At 49.2% G+C, this 14,628-nt stretch overlaps 1 protein-coding gene, 1 long non-coding RNA gene and 3 other non-coding genes across 6 annotated transcripts in view; 4 read left to right on the top strand and 1 right to left on the bottom strand.

Annotated features, from left to right (window-relative positions):
- Nucleotides 1–5,235, top strand: part of DHX37 (DEAH-box helicase 37) — a 30,775-nt gene extending 25,540 nt beyond the window's left edge. Inside the window, exons 21-27 of one of the 2 annotated variants that reach the window (XR_003515242.1) lie at nt 889–1,061; nt 2,003–2,117; nt 2,241–2,378; nt 2,562–2,670; nt 2,764–2,837; nt 4,466–4,563; nt 4,719–5,235. Coding sequence is in view for 1 of the 2 variants with exons in the window: in XM_027567038.1 (XP_027422839.1) it covers nt 889–1,061; nt 2,003–2,117; nt 2,241–2,378; nt 2,576–2,670; nt 2,764–2,837; nt 4,466–4,563; nt 4,719–4,804 (779 nt within the window). In the remaining variant the exon portion in view is untranslated. The remainder of the gene's footprint in view (nt 1–888; nt 1,062–2,002; nt 2,118–2,240; nt 2,379–2,561; nt 2,671–2,763; nt 2,838–4,465; nt 4,564–4,718) is intronic. The other variant, XM_027567038.1, reaches the window with a different exon arrangement.
- A 6,107-nt stretch (nt 5,236–11,342) lies between these two features.
- Nucleotides 11,343–11,414, bottom strand: TRNAA-UGC. The gene has a single exon. It is a non-coding gene; the product is annotated as a tRNA-Ala (tRNA).
- A 259-nt stretch (nt 11,415–11,673) lies between these two features.
- TRNAD-GUC lies at nt 11,674–11,745 on the top strand. The gene has a single exon. It is a non-coding gene; the product is annotated as a tRNA-Asp (tRNA).
- A 1,565-nt stretch (nt 11,746–13,310) lies between these two features.
- On the top strand, nt 13,311–14,382 carry LOC113875115. The gene is made up of 2 exons (XR_003506168.1): nt 13,311–13,674; nt 14,253–14,382. It is a non-coding gene; the product is annotated as an uncharacterized LOC113875115 (long non-coding RNA).
- Nucleotides 14,065–14,137, top strand: TRNAF-GAA. The gene has a single exon. It is a non-coding gene; the product is annotated as a tRNA-Phe (tRNA).
- Nucleotides 14,383–14,628: the final 246 nt, after the last annotated feature.

Here is a 14,628-nt window from a genome sequence, read left to right as displayed (position 1 = left end):
CATTCCTGGTTTGTTTCTCCAGCAGTGGAAGGGGCCCCTCTTGTTGAAGTTGGGGAGCAGGTGGCGGTTCAGCCCTCCACTTTCCACCCCCCTTTAGTCTGAACGGTGAGGACCAGACCTGTTTGAAGCCACATCAGGGCCTGGCGTGGGTGGCAGATCTTTGTCCAGCCCAGGGATCTGCTTCCTTCCCCTTTTTTCCTTCTTCTTCTTTCTTTTTTAAGTTAAACAACATGGGTTTCACTGAAGGTTTTCTAGAGAAGACAGATTTACATTGCAAACCTCATAACAGAAAGCCCTTGAATTCCCTGGCAGTCCAGCAGTTAGGACTTGGGGCTTCCGCTGCAAGGGGTGCAGGTTCCATCCCTGGTCAGGGAACTAAGATCCACAAGCCCAGTCTTCCCTCCTGCCTTCCTGGTCCTTCTTGTTTTCACCCTTCTGCTCCCTCCCACGCAAACAGCAAGGCCCAAAGCCCCATCTCCTCCCTGCTGCACAGTGGGCTTCAGATCCTTCTTATGTGGAAGGAGGAAGCCTCGCCCTGGGTCTCACGCCAGGGCCTTGCAGCACAGGGCACTCGGGAGAGATGGTCTGTCTCCACATTGTCCTTCTCAGAGAGCATGGCCCGTGCACTGGGTTTCCTGGGTGGGTGTGCTCCCTGCCCCGAGGCCGACAGGGAGGCGGGTGTAGGCTGTCTCAGCATAGTCTGCTGCCCACAAGGAAACTGGGGTTTTGTCCCAAGGAAGGAGCAGACGTGTGAGCAGCTGTTTCTGTCCCACTGGGGGCCTTGTCTCCCGGCAAGCTCTGTGCACAGGGGCCTAGATACACAAGTGGCTGAGGCCAGGCAGAGCCAGCCCCGGGCCCGGCTGCACTGACAACTGGCTCCCCTCTCAGCCAACACCATGTGCCCTGAGGCCGGGCTCTTCGTGGACCCTAAGATGCAGCCGCCTAACGAGGACCAGGTGACCTACCTGCGGCAGATTGTGACAGCCGGCCTGGGTGACCACCTGGCCCGCAAAGTCCAGAGCGAGGACCTGGTGGACGACAAGTGGAAGAATGCCTACAAGGTTTGCCGCTGTCTCGGGAATGGCCAGCAGGGCAGTCGTGCCTAGGGCCCCTGCCCTCCTCATCCTCCCATCTGTCTCGTGTCCTAGCAGCCTGGGCGCTTCTGTCTCGTGTCCTAGCAGCCTGGGCGCTTAAGACACCTGGCCCTGGACAGTGTCAGGATGCCTGTGAGCGGCAGCTGGGGGGACCCTTGGCTCTGGGTGGGCCTCTCGTCCTTGGTCACTGGTCCCACCGTCCCTGGGAAAGTTCCCACCTAGGACCAAGGTGAAATGACAATGCAGCCGCTTCTCCCTTTGGGCATGAGCTTCCCCCCAGCTTCATTGAACAGAGACAGAAAGCACATCCCATACTCGCCACTGTAAAATGTACAATTCAGAGGTTTCTGGTCTATTCACAGAGTTGTGTAACCATTACCGTAGTTAATTTCAAAACATTTTTATCACCCCAAAAAAGACACCCTGCACCCATCACTGTATCACTCCACATTTTCCCTGAATCTCCACACCCCCCCTTTTTTTTTTAATTTAAATTTATTTATTTTAACTGGAGGCTAATTACTTTACAATATTGTATTGGTTTTGCCATATATCAACATGAATCCGCCACGGGTGTATCCACCCCTTGAGTCTGCTTTCCGTCTACATGGATTTGCTTTTCTAATGCGTTTCCCATGAATGGGATCCTGCCCTGTGTAGCCTTTTACACTGGCTTTTTTAGCTCAGTCTCCCATTTTGGGCGGGTCATAACTGTGGCCTGTGTCTGTACCTCTCCCAGCAGGCTGCCCGCTCCATTGGTGGACACACCCTGCTGGTATAGCCATTTGTCTTTTGATGGATGCTGTCCTGCTTTTCTGGCCGAGGATGTAACTGAATTCACAGGGGTCAGCCTCACGCGCTGCTCACGTATCTCCCAGACTCATGCCCACCTACCATCTCTCTTGCAGACCCCTCTCCTCGATGATCCTGTCTTCATCCACCCCAGTTCTGTGCTCTTCAAGGAGCTCCCTGAGTTTGTGGTCTACCAGGAGATCGTGGAGACCACCAAGATGTACATGAAAGGTAGTGCAACTGGCTGGACCCTCACCTGACCCCCTTGCTCTGGTGAGCTGTGTCACCGGACCTGTGTGGGGAGAGCCCACAAGCCCCTCGCTGAGACCCCATCCTTATCTTCTGGGCCCCCAGGTGTATCGACTGTGGACATGCAGTGGATCCCAGTCCTGCTGCCTTCTTACTGCCAGTTTGACAAGCCCCTGGAGGAGCCGCCCCCCGCCTACTGCCCCGAGAAGGGCCGGATGCTGTGTCACCGGGCCAGCGTGTTCTGTGAGTCAGGGTGACTTCCCAGTGGCCTTGGGCTCCAGTGGACACGTGGTTCCCCATCCTGTGTGCCCTGGGAAGTGTCTGCGTCCTGGGCAGTGTCATCCCAGGCTGCAGGATCCTGCAGATGGGTGGGGATGGGACTGAGTGGGGAGCCATGGGGATCCATTGCGGCCCCTCGCTCACCAGCTCCTGTGCTCCAGATCGCGTTGGCTGGCCGCTCCCAGCCGTCCAGGTGGATTTTCCAGAAGGCCTTGACTGCTACAAACACTTTGCCCGGGTTCTGCTGGAGGGGCAGGTAGGCAGCCCAGCAACTCCCTTGGCCTCTTCCTTGGCACCATGGGCAGGATATGAGCCCTGGATTCCCCACCGTCCTGTGATCTCTCCCCAGGTCTTCCCCAAGCTGGCCTCATACAAGGGCTGTTTGCTGTCCAGCCCCAGCACGATGCTGAAGACATGGGCCAGGTATGGGCTTCCCTTGGGAGCATCAGATCAGGCAGGTGGTGGTGGAGGAGCTGTGTCTTGGGGCTGCCGTAACAGATCCCTACCCACTGAGGGGCTTAAAGCAGCAGACGTGTATTCTCTCATAGTCCTGGAGGTTAGAAGTTCAAAGTTGGGGTGTCAGCAGGGCTGTGCTCCCTCTGAAGGCTCCAGAGGAGGATCCTCCTGGCCTCTTCCCACCCCTCGTGGTTCCAGGCACTCCTTGGCCACCACATTCCTCTAGTCTCTCCCTCTCTCTTCCCATGGCTTTCCCTCGCCTCTGTGTCTTCTCAGGTTATCAGATCCAGGGTCCACTCTCTCCCGTTTGACCTTGTCTTAATTACATCTACAAAGACCTTCCTTCCAAATAAGGTTACATACTGAGGTTCTAGGCAGACATGGTCTTTGGGGGAGATACTAGCCAACCTGTTTGCTTCCCAGATGGCTCAGTGGTAAAGAATCTGCCCGCAATGCTGGAGACAATCCCTGGGTCGGGAAGATTTCCTGGAGAGGGAAATGGCTACCCTCTTCAGTAATCTTGCCTGGAGAATCCCATGCGTAGAGGAACCCAGTGGGCTTCAGTTCATGGGGTTGCAGAGAGTCAGACATGACTTAGTGACTAAACAAGTCAGCCTATTATAGAGCTGCCAGGTCTGAGCAGGAGGCACCCTGTACACCTGTGCCCCTGGGGGCTTCTGCCCACTGAGCATGAAGCCACCCCGACCCCACCCACCATCTTACTCCTGCCCTTCCTTCTGGTCTCTGCTTATCCCTGCTCCTCTCTTAAGGCTTCCCTGATGGCTCAGATGATAAAGAATCCGCCTGCAAAGCGGGAAACCTGGGTTAGATCCCTAGGTTGGGAAGATCAGTTGGAGAAGGGAATAGCAACCCACTCCAGCATTCTTGCCTGGAGAATCCCCATGGACAGAGGAACCTGGCCAGCTATAGTACATGGGGTCACAGTCAGATATGACTGAGCGACTAAGCACACACACTCCTGTCTTTTTCTTCTTTCTGCCCATGGAACAGTCCCAAGAAGCTGCCTCCCTCTTCCTGAGGCTGGCACCCCAGACCAGGCAAGGGGCTTGAGGCACACACACCTGCAACCCCCGGGGATTCAGGATGGGGCTGTGGTTCCACGAGCCCCTACCTACCAGGTCATTCACCAGCACTTGGTTTTGAGCATCCACTCTGTGCCAGCGGTGTTCTCGTGCTGGGATCGAGCCACGACCATGTCCTGTGTGATGTTCCAGTGCAGGGAGGTTGAACAACTAGTACAAGGGGCAGGTGGTGGCCCAGCCACGAAGGGACAGAGCAGGACGTGGGGATGAGGCACCAGGCAGGGAAAGAAAAGGAAAGCCTGACTGAGCAGGTTCAGGGGAGGCAGGGCTGTGAGGCAGGCAGAGGTCTGGAGGAAGGTTCTAAATGGGACGAGCAGCAAGTACAGAAGCAGCCTGGGTGGGTGGATCAGAGGCAAGTGGTAGGAGGTGATGGAGTCTAGATCCTTTCATGCACCCGGCACCCCTAGTGAGAGGAGGGGAAGGAGACCTCATGGGCGGGGCTGGCCTGGCAGTGGACTTGAAGAGGCCCCATGTCCTGCATCCCATCCACAGGCTGCAGCCCAGGACAGAGAGCCTCCTGAGAGCCCTTGTTGCCAAGAAAGCCAACTGCCGAGATGCCTTGCTGGTGGCTTGGAGCAAAAACCCCAAATGTAAGCCTGATCAGGGCGGGTGTCCCACAGCAGGAGGGTTGAGGGGAAGATGGGATGGGGCCACCCAGGGGACCTGGGGCTGGTGGGAGGGTCTGCCCTGCAACTGGTAGGCGGGCACACAGCCACTCTGACCGCCCTCCCTCTCTTCTCTGCAGACCTGCTGACCGAGTACCTTGAGTGGCTCCCACAGGCCGTGCACGCTGATGTTGAGAAAGCCTGGCCACCCACCCGTGACCACTGATGCGGCGCCTGCCTGCAGGCCAAGGGGGCCTGGCAGCGATCAGGGTCCACTGTGGCCACCCTGAATCCAGACTGCACCCCGGAAACAGGTGGAGCCCTGGGACACCCTCTTGGCTCAATCCTGGGCACAACTTGCTGCCATCCTGGGAAGTCCAACCCAGGGTGACTTTTTTTTAACTATTTATTACAAAATGGATAATGGTTTTATCTCCCATGCTGGTCCTGTTCTAAACATGCTCTGTGGACTACATTAGTCCCTTGTAGAGCAGCAGGGCCTCCTCTGCTCTTCGTTCCCTGCCGGTATGGTGCAAGCCCCTCCCCTGCCCCAGCCAGGGAGGGCCCCCAGGGCTCCAGCTGGCTCCTGTGGAGCTGGCGGGGTCAGCTCCCCGCCGTCTACATTGCTGTGTAATAAATCCTAACTGACAACAGCTATATACTGAGTCTAGTGAGTTCTTTTGGTGAATCTCCAAATTGGGGGGAGCAGGGGGAGAGGGGCCTGGGAACATCCTGCCTGTGCGTGCACTCAACACATGCACGCACACATGTGGGAACTAGTCTGGGTAAATGCTCACAAACGTCTTAGTGGTGATACAGGGCACAGTGAGCCTATAGAAGTTGATCATTTTTCTTGTACTTAGGTTTTTGCCCTGAATCAACTTGCACTAATAGAAACACATAAATTCGGGAATTTCCTGGTGGTTCAGTGGTTAGCACTGTGCACTTTCTTTTTTTTTGTTTGTTTGTTTTTTTTTTTGGACCCTCCAAACACGGGGAAAGGCTTTCAGCGATTCCTCTCCCTGCACTATCAATGACCAGGGCACAGGCAGTGTGCACTTTCACTACTGGGCCCCAGGTTTGATCCCTGGTCAGGGAACTAAGATCCTACAAGACTTGCAGTGCAGCCAAAAAAATAAACATACATTCCGTAATATATATACATAAGACAAAACAACAAAGATACATGGGGGTTAATATTTCCAAAACTATTCACTTTCTTCACAGCATGGCCCTGCTAAGTCACTTCAGTCGTGTCCGACTCTGTGCGACCCCACAGACAGCAGCCCACCAGGCTGCCCCGTCCCTGGGATTCTCCAGGCAAGAACACTGGAGTGGGTTGCCATTTCCTTCTCCAATGCATTAAAGTGAAAAGTGAAAGTGAAGTCGCTCAGTCATGTCTGACTCTTCGCGACCCCATGGACTGCAGCCTACCAGGCTCCTCCATCCATGGGATTTTCCAGGCAAGAGTACCGGAGTGGGGTGCCACTGCCTTCTCCGAGCACGGCCCTAGTGTTCCCCAACCAGGAGGTCTCCCCTACTCCTCTGCCCACATCTAAGCCATCTGCCAGGTCTGTCTATTGGTTCACTTCCAGGATCTGCCCCTTGCGCTCTCCATTTCTACTACTGGGCCACCCCCACCTCCACTGCCAGGATGCCACCACCAGCTCCCACTTGGGCCGTGGCAGTAGCTTCCTGGCTGGTCTCAGGTCCCCTCTGCCCAACTATGATGAATTTTCCACATGGCAGCCAGAGGGAACCATTTAAAACATATCACATCCTTCCCCTGCAACAGGTCTTCCAGTGTGTTGGAAGAGTCAACCCTCTCCTGTTGTGCTCAGTTGTGTCCAAGTCTCTGTGACCCCATGGACTGCAGCATGCCAGACTTCCCCCTGTCTTCCACCATCTCCTGGAGCTTGTTCAAACTCATGTCTATTTTTTTTTTTTTTTGATCTTGTATGTTTATTTATTTTATTTTATTTTATTTTTCTAATTTTATTTTATTTTTAAACTTTATATAATTGTATTAGTTTTGCCAAATATCAAAATGAATCCGCCACAGGTATACATGTGTTCCCCATCCCAAACCCTCCTCCCTCCTCCCTCCCCATACCATCCCTCTGGGCCGTCCCAGTGCACCAGTCCCAAGCATCCAGCATTGTGCATCGAACCTGGACTGGCAACTCGTTTCCTACATGATATTTTACATGTTTCAATGCCATTCTCCCAAATCTTCCCACCCTCTCCCTCTCCCACAGAGTCCATAAGACTGTTCTATACATCAGTGTCTCTTTTGCTGTCTCGTATACAGAGTTATTGTTACCATCTTTCTAAATTCCATATATATGCATTAGTATACTGTATTTATGTTTTTCCTTCTGGCTTACTTCACTCTGTATAATAGGCTCCAGTTTCATCCACCTCATTAGAACTGATTCAAATGTATTCTTTTTAATGGCTGAGTAATACTCCATTGTGTATATGTACCACTGCTTTCTTATCCATTCATCTGCTGATGGACATCTAGGTTGCTTCCATGTCTTGGCTATTATAAACAGTGCTGCGATGAACATTGGGGTACACGTGTCTCTTTCCCTTCTGGTTTCTTCAGTGTGTATGCCCAGCAGTGGGATTGCTGGATCATAAGGCAGTTCTATTTCCAGTTTTTTAAGGAATCTCCACACTGTTCTCCATAGTGGCTGTACTAGTTTGCATTCCCACCAACAGTGTAACAGGGTTCCCTTTTCTCCACACCCTCTCCAGCATTTATTATTTGTGGACTTTTGGATCGCAGCCATTCTGACTGGTGTGAAATGGTACCTCATAGTGGTTTTGATTTGCATTTCTCTGATAATGAGTGATGTTGAGCATCTTTTCATGTGTTTGTTAGCCATCTGTATGTCTTCTTTGGAGAAATGTCTATTTAGTTCTTTGGCCCATTTTTTGATTGGGTTGTTTATTTTTCTGGAGTTGAGCTGTAGGAGTTGCTTGTATATTTTTGAGATTACAAACTCATGTCTATTGAGTAGGTGATGCCATCAACCATCTCATCCTCTGTCATCCCCTTCTCCTGCCCTCAATCCTTCCCAGCATCAGGGTCTTTTCCAATGAGTCAGTTCTTCGTATCAGGTGGCCAAAGTATTGGGGTTTCAGCTTCAGCATCAGTCCTTCCAAAGAATACTCAGGACTGATTTCCTTTGAAATCAACTGGTTTGATCTTGCAGTCCAAGGGACTCTCAAGAGTCTTCTCCAACACCTCAGTTCGAAAACATCAATTCTTTGGCACTCAGCCTTCTTTATGGTCCAACTTTCACATTCATACATGATTACTGGAAAAACTATAGCTTTGACTATATGGATATCTCTGCTTTGTAATATGCTGTCTAGGTTTGTCATAGCTTTCCTTCCGAGGAACAAGTGTTTTAATTTCATGACTACTGTCACCATTCACGGTGATTTTGGAGCCCAAGAAAATAAAGTCTGTCACTGTTTCCATTGTTTCCACATCTATTTGCCATGAAGTGATGGGACCAGATGCCATGATCTTTGTTTTATTGAATGTTGAGTTTTAAGCCAGCTTTCCACTCTCCTCTTTCACCTTCATCATGAGGCTCTTTATTTCCTCTTTGCTCTCTGTCATAAGGGTGGTGTTATCTACATATCAGGTTATTGATATTTCTCCTGACAGTCTTGATTCCAGCTTGTGCTTTATCCAGCCCAGCATTTCTCATGATGTACTCCGCATACAAGTTAAATAAGCAGGATGACAATATGCAGCCTTGACGTACTCCTTTCCCAATTTGGAACCAGTCTGTTGTTCCGTGTCCAGTTCTAACTGTTGCTTCCTGACCTGCATACAGATTTCTCAAGAGGCAGGTAAAGTGGTCTGGTATTCCCATCTTGAAGAATTTTCCACAGTTTGTTGTGACCCATACAGTCAAAGGGTTTAACATAGTCAATGAAGCAGAAGTAGATGTTTTTCTGGAGTTCTCTTGCTTTCTCTATGATTCAACTGATGTTGGCAATTTGATCTCTGGTTCCTCTGCCTTTACAAGTTCTCTGTTCATATACTGTTGAAGCCTAGCTTGGAGGATTTTGAACATGACCTTGCTAGTATGTGAAATGAGTGCAATTATGCGATAGTTTGAACATTCTTTGGCATTGCCCTTCTTTGGGATCGAAATGAAAAATGACCTTTTCCAGTTCTGTGGCCACTGCTGAGTTTTCCAAATTTGTTGGCATATTGAGTGCAACATTTTAACAGCATCATCTTTTAGGATTTGAAATAGCTCAGCTGGAATTCCATCACCTCCACTAGTTTTGTTTGTAGTGATGCTTCCTAAGGCCCATTTGACTTATCACTCCAGGATGTCTGACTCTAAATGAATGATCATACCATCGTGGTGATCAGGGTCATTAAGATCTTTTTTGTTAAGTTCTGTGTATTCTTGCCACCTCTTCTTAATCTCTTCTGTTTCTACTAGGTCCATACCATTTCTGTCCTCTATTGTGCCTATCTTTGCGTGAAATGTTCCCTTGGTATCTCTAACTTTCTTGTCCTTGGAGAAGGAAATGACAACCCATTCCAGTATTCTCGTCTTTCCCATTCTGTTGTTTTCCTCTATTTCTTTGCATTGTTCACTTAGGAAGGCTTTCTTATCTCTCCTCGCTATTCTTTAAAACTCTGCATTCAGATGGCTATATCTTTTCTTTTCTCCTTTGCCTTTCACTTCTCTTCTTTTCTCAGCTATTTGTAAGGCCCCGTCAGACAGCCAATTTGCCTTTTTGCATTTCTATTTCTTGGGGATTGTTTTGATCACTGCGTCCTGTGCAATGTTATGAACCTCTGTCTATGGTTCTTCAGCCACTCTATCAGATCTAATCCCTTGAAACTATTTGTCAATTCCACTGTGACAAATAGTGGATGATTATTATATCTATTACTGTGGGCAAGGATCCTTAGAAGAAATGAAGTAGGCCTCATAATCAACAAAAGAGTTCAAAATGCAGTTTTTGGTGCAATCTCAAAAACAACAGAACTATCTCGGTTTGTTTTCAAAGCAAACCATTTAATATCACAGTAATCCACGTCTATGCTCCAACTACTAATGCTGAAGAAGCTGCAGTTGAATGGTTCTGTGAAGACCTACAGGATCTTATAGAACTAACACTAAAAAAAGATCCTCTTTTTTGGGGAATGGAATGCAAAAGTAGAAAGTCAAGCGATACCTGGAGTAACCAGCAAGTTTGGCCTTGGAATACAGAATGAAGCAAGACCAAGGCTAGCATAAGGTTTGCCAAGAGAACACACTGGTCAAGAAGAAATACCTTCTTCCAACAACACAAGAGATGACTCTACACATGGACATCACCAGATGGTCAATACCAAAATCAGATTGATTATATTCTTTGCAGCCAAAGATAGAGAAGTTCTATGCATAGTCACTCACTTCAGTCATGTCTGACTCTTTTTTTTTTTGTCTGACTCTTTGCAACCCTATGAATTGTAGCCCACCAGGCTCCTCTGTCCATGGGATTCTCCAGGCAAGAATACAGGAGTGGGTTGCCATGCCCTCCTCCAGGAGATCTTCCTGACCTGGGGACCCATCTCATGTCTGCCTGCTTCTCCTGCATTGCACACAGATGGATTCTTTACCCACAGGAGCCAAGAGAAGCTCTACAAAGTCAAGAAAAACAAGACCGGGATCTGACTGTGGCTCAGATCATGAACTCCTTATTGCAAAATTCAGACTTAAATTGAAGAAAGCAGGGAAAACCACTAGGCCATTCAGATATGACCTAAATCAAATCCCTTACAATTATACAGTGGAAGTGAACTCTCTCCTACTCTCATTCACTGAAGGCAAATTCCATCCCCCACTGCTCTCAACCTCAGGGCCTTTGCATCTGCTATGCCCTCTGTTTCTGCAGACAGTGTCCCGCCACACACTTTATCTATGGCAGCTCCCACATCCTCCCCCTTTTGTCTCCATGTCATCACTATTACTGTCTTAATAAGATTCACTGCTCCTTGCTTATTGCTAGCTTCCTAAACTAGAATACCAAGTCTGGGAGGGGTGTGAAATCTTGCATGCCATATCTGGGGATACAAGGGAGCACACAGTAGGTGCTCAATGTGTCCACTTTTCTTTGCACTAGGTGCTTAGGAGTCCTTGAATGAATGAATGGCCAGTTGCAAAACCCTCCTTAGAAAGTTAGTGTTTTCTAACTGCTTGATGACCCGAATCACTAGGAGTGTTAGTTTAAAATCGCAGGCTCCCTGCTGACCTAAATGGGAATCTTCAGGGGAGGGGACAGGGGCATCTGTGATTGAGACCAGGGGCATTTGACTAGTACTGCCCTCTCCAACGGAGAAGCAATGGCACCCCACTCCAGTACTCTCGCCTGGAAAATCCCATAGACGGAGGAGCCTGGTAGGCTGCAGTCCATGGGGTCGCGAAGAGTCAGACATGACTGAGCGACTTCACTTTCACTTTTCACTTTAATGCATTGGAGAAGGAAATGGCAACCCACTCCAGTGTTCTTGCCTGGAGAATCCCAGGGACTGCGAAGCCTGATGGTCTGCCGTCTATGGTGTCGCACAGAGTCGGACACGACTGAAGCGACTTAGCAGCATCAGCAGCAGCAGCCCTCTCCAATGAAGCCCACTTCTTAAGTCAGATGGTACGGAGAATTTAGGTCCCCTTTCCTGGTTTGCTGTGTGACTGATCCAGAGGAGGTGGCAAAAAAAGAGAAAGAAAATGTGGAGATGCCGGGGATTGAACCCGGGGCCTCATACATGCAAAGCATGCGCTCTACCACTGAGCTACATCCCCTTTCTTAGGATATTTTGTTCTTGGAATGAGGATATAGAAAATCGGATTTTCTCTTTTCCCAAACATTGCGCTCCTTCTGGACACTCAGAATTCAGTCCGTGAGTGCCTTTACCAATTCAAATAGGTCCACATCCCGGGGAGCCCGCTAGCCAGGGACGCCCAGCACTGAGCAGGTGGAGATCGTAGCGCGGAGTAGATGTGGCAGCGGAAGAACGGTGTTTCTTTATGGGTCCGGCTGGAGAACACTGTATAAGTTGCATCCTCGTTAGTATAGTGGTGAGTATCCCCGCCTGTCACGCGGGAGACCGGGGTTCGATTCCCCGACGGGGAGGCCAACAAGACGTTTTAATTCACTACAATCTCCAAAAGGTCTCCTTATAACAGTGTACGACGTACAGGTAAATTAAACGAAAGCATGCTAATCGCATTTGTGACCAGTATGTGTAAATCTCGAAGGATGTCCGTGGCACCAAGAACATAGCGAAAAGGATTTGGTACTCAACCAGAGGTAGTACAAGCTCTCCTTTATGTAAGAATAAATATGCAGTGAGTGTATTCATATTTGTATGTTTAAGAAAATTTATTTTAACACATCATTATGACTATAGTTTAAAATGAAAATTGCTCAAAGAGCAGATTTCACATGCTATCATGACAAAAAAAGAAATGGTTATTGTGTCAGATAATGAAAAACTGTACTGTGGTTAATTTCAGACTATATAAATTTATCTGCAGAAGCGCTTAGTAGGTGTGCACTCATTTAGTCCTCACAGCAAGTCCGGTGGGGGTCAGTTTATGATATTAAACAGATCAAATGCAGGCACAGAGAAAGGGTTCAATAACTGGTCTGCTGCTGCTGCTGCTGCTAAGTCACTTCAGTCGTGTCCGACTCTGTGCGACGCCATGGACTGCAGCCCACCAGGCTTCTCCGTCCATGGGATTCTCCAGGCAAGAACACTGGAGTGGGTTGCCATTTTCTTCTCCAATGCATGAAAGTGGAAAGTGAAAGTGAAGTCGCTCAGTCGTGTCTGACTCTTCGCGACCCCATGGACTGCAGCCTACCAGGCTCCTCCATCCATGGGATTTTCCGGGCAACAGTACTGGAGTGGGGTGCCATTGCTCACATAAATCACAATCTGGTCTAGACACTGGTTACTTCTGGGGAAACTGGGATAAGGTGGGAGTGACTCTGCCTTTCCAAAATTCTGTACTTCCGTGAATTTTTTCACTCTCCTTCCCTTCCTTCCTTCCTTTCTTCCATACTGGATTTTATCAAGTTGATACACTACTATGCTTTCGTGAAAAGCAGCAGGGTCTCCTGCCATATCCCCTCTCTCCTGAAGGAATTCTGGAGATGCTGCTTTGGTGTGTTGTTTATTTTGAGTTGTCAGCATCTCACTGGTCTCCTTGCTGCCACTTGAGTCCCTCCTGCCCATTCTCCACAAGAAAGCCAAGGGAGACTTTAAGACATAAATAATATCACTCTCTCCCCAGAGGCCTTCCCACACAGAAGAAAGTACAAACCCTTTACCATGGCCTTCAAGGTGGGCAAGACCTGGCCTCTGTCCACCTCTTTCTTCTTGCCTCCTACCTTCTGCCCCCTCACCCTCTTTGCCTCTTCCATACCGGCTTCCTTTCCATTCCTACAAATAGCCAGACTCTTTCAGCCCCAGGGCCTTTGCATCAGCTGTTGCCTCTACCCCAGAGGCTTCCTCAGCGGGCTCTTCATTCTCCAAGTCTTCCCAGCATTCCCTTCCTCTTACTGCCCCCATAACCAGGTATTCCACCCCCGCACTACCATTTATTTTGCTTCTTAGCATTCCTATCACAAGGAGCTATTTTGTTACCGTATTTGTGACTGGATCACATAGATATTAAGTGCTTCGCAAACACTTATTAAACGACTTCACATCATGAAGGACCTACCCACTTGCTCAATCTCTCCCAAACAGTACTCCCCACCCACCCATCTCCCAGAGGGCAGGGAAGCAGAGAGAGCCGAACCTGAATGCCGACCTGCTGATTTCTTGGTGTCTTGAAGCTGAGCAGGTGTCACGGGTGAGGTGGCTATGCTTAGAGTCTGGATTTGAGTCACTTACTGCCGCGAGGAAAGCCACAATCTGGCCCATAGGGCATCCCCACGCCGTGGCGTGGTCAGCATCCTTGCTGTGCCTTGGGCTGCTCCGGGAGCTGCACCCAAGGGGAGACCTTACTCTTTTGCTCAGAGAAGAGATCCTGAGAAAGCGGAACTCTGAGAAAGGTAAGATTCAACTAATATTTTTAGGCACCTATTAAGTGCCAGGCACTGTTGTCGGCCTTAAGCGATACAGCAGTGACCGAGGCTGATGACTTCTCTGCCCGTCGTGGATCTGTCATTCTAGCTGGGGAAGGGAGGCCACAGATGATGGACAAGGAAAACAGTACCTAGGCTAACAATAAACAATACAGGGCTGGGGTAGTGGTGGGAGGAGTGATCAGGGGAAGCTTCTCGGAGGCGACGACCTTGAAGGACGAGAGGGGTAGGTGCGGGGCAATCCTGAAATGCGAGCATTCCAGCTGATCCAGGTCCCCCAGCAGGGGATCTCCTGGTCGATGACGCGGGGCCCTTAGATCACGAGGAGGAAAGAAATGCAGCTTAATGCCACCAGTAGCCGAAATAGCTCAGTTGGGAGAGCGTTAGACTGAAGATCTAAAGGTCCCTGGTTCGATCCCGGGTTTCGGCAGCGGCGCTCGTTTTTTCTCTTTTTTCCCCCCCCTTTCCTCTTGTGTCGGAGAAACACAAGACGAAACGATTCTTTCGAATTAATAAAAGGATTTAATTTTCTTTGTTTAAAACAGCTTCGAGTACTATCAAAGGGAAGCCAGACGGTATGGGAACTTCCTCGCACTTCTCCGACTGGAAAAATCCAAGTCCAAGAATTACTTGACTCCATTTCTTTCGTTTCATAAACTACCTCTGTTAAACGTTTGTTGACGTCTGTTGGTTACTTTTTGCGGGTTATTTTTTGCTGCTTATTAATTTCTGTTCTCAGAACCCTCGCGACTAAATCATGAGCCGAGGAGGAAACGGACTCTTTAAGATAGAATTAAATGAAGTGGAACTTTGCCTTTTTGTATTTTGTAAGAAAAGATGAGATATTTAACCGTTTAGAATATGTCACTAATTAAGGAACGCTAAGGAACAGTATACCTTTAAGGGCTGAGCTGAAAAGCT

Source organism: Bos indicus x Bos taurus, chromosome 17 (assembly GCF_003369695.1).
Source record: "Bos indicus x Bos taurus breed Angus x Brahman F1 hybrid chromosome 17, Bos_hybrid_MaternalHap_v2.0, whole genome shotgun sequence".
NCBI classification, from domain to species: Eukaryota; Metazoa; Chordata; class Mammalia; order Artiodactyla; family Bovidae; genus Bos; species Bos indicus x Bos taurus.
The sequence above is the reverse complement of the archived record's forward strand: the minus strand, read 5'-3'. Positions and strand labels throughout refer to the sequence as shown.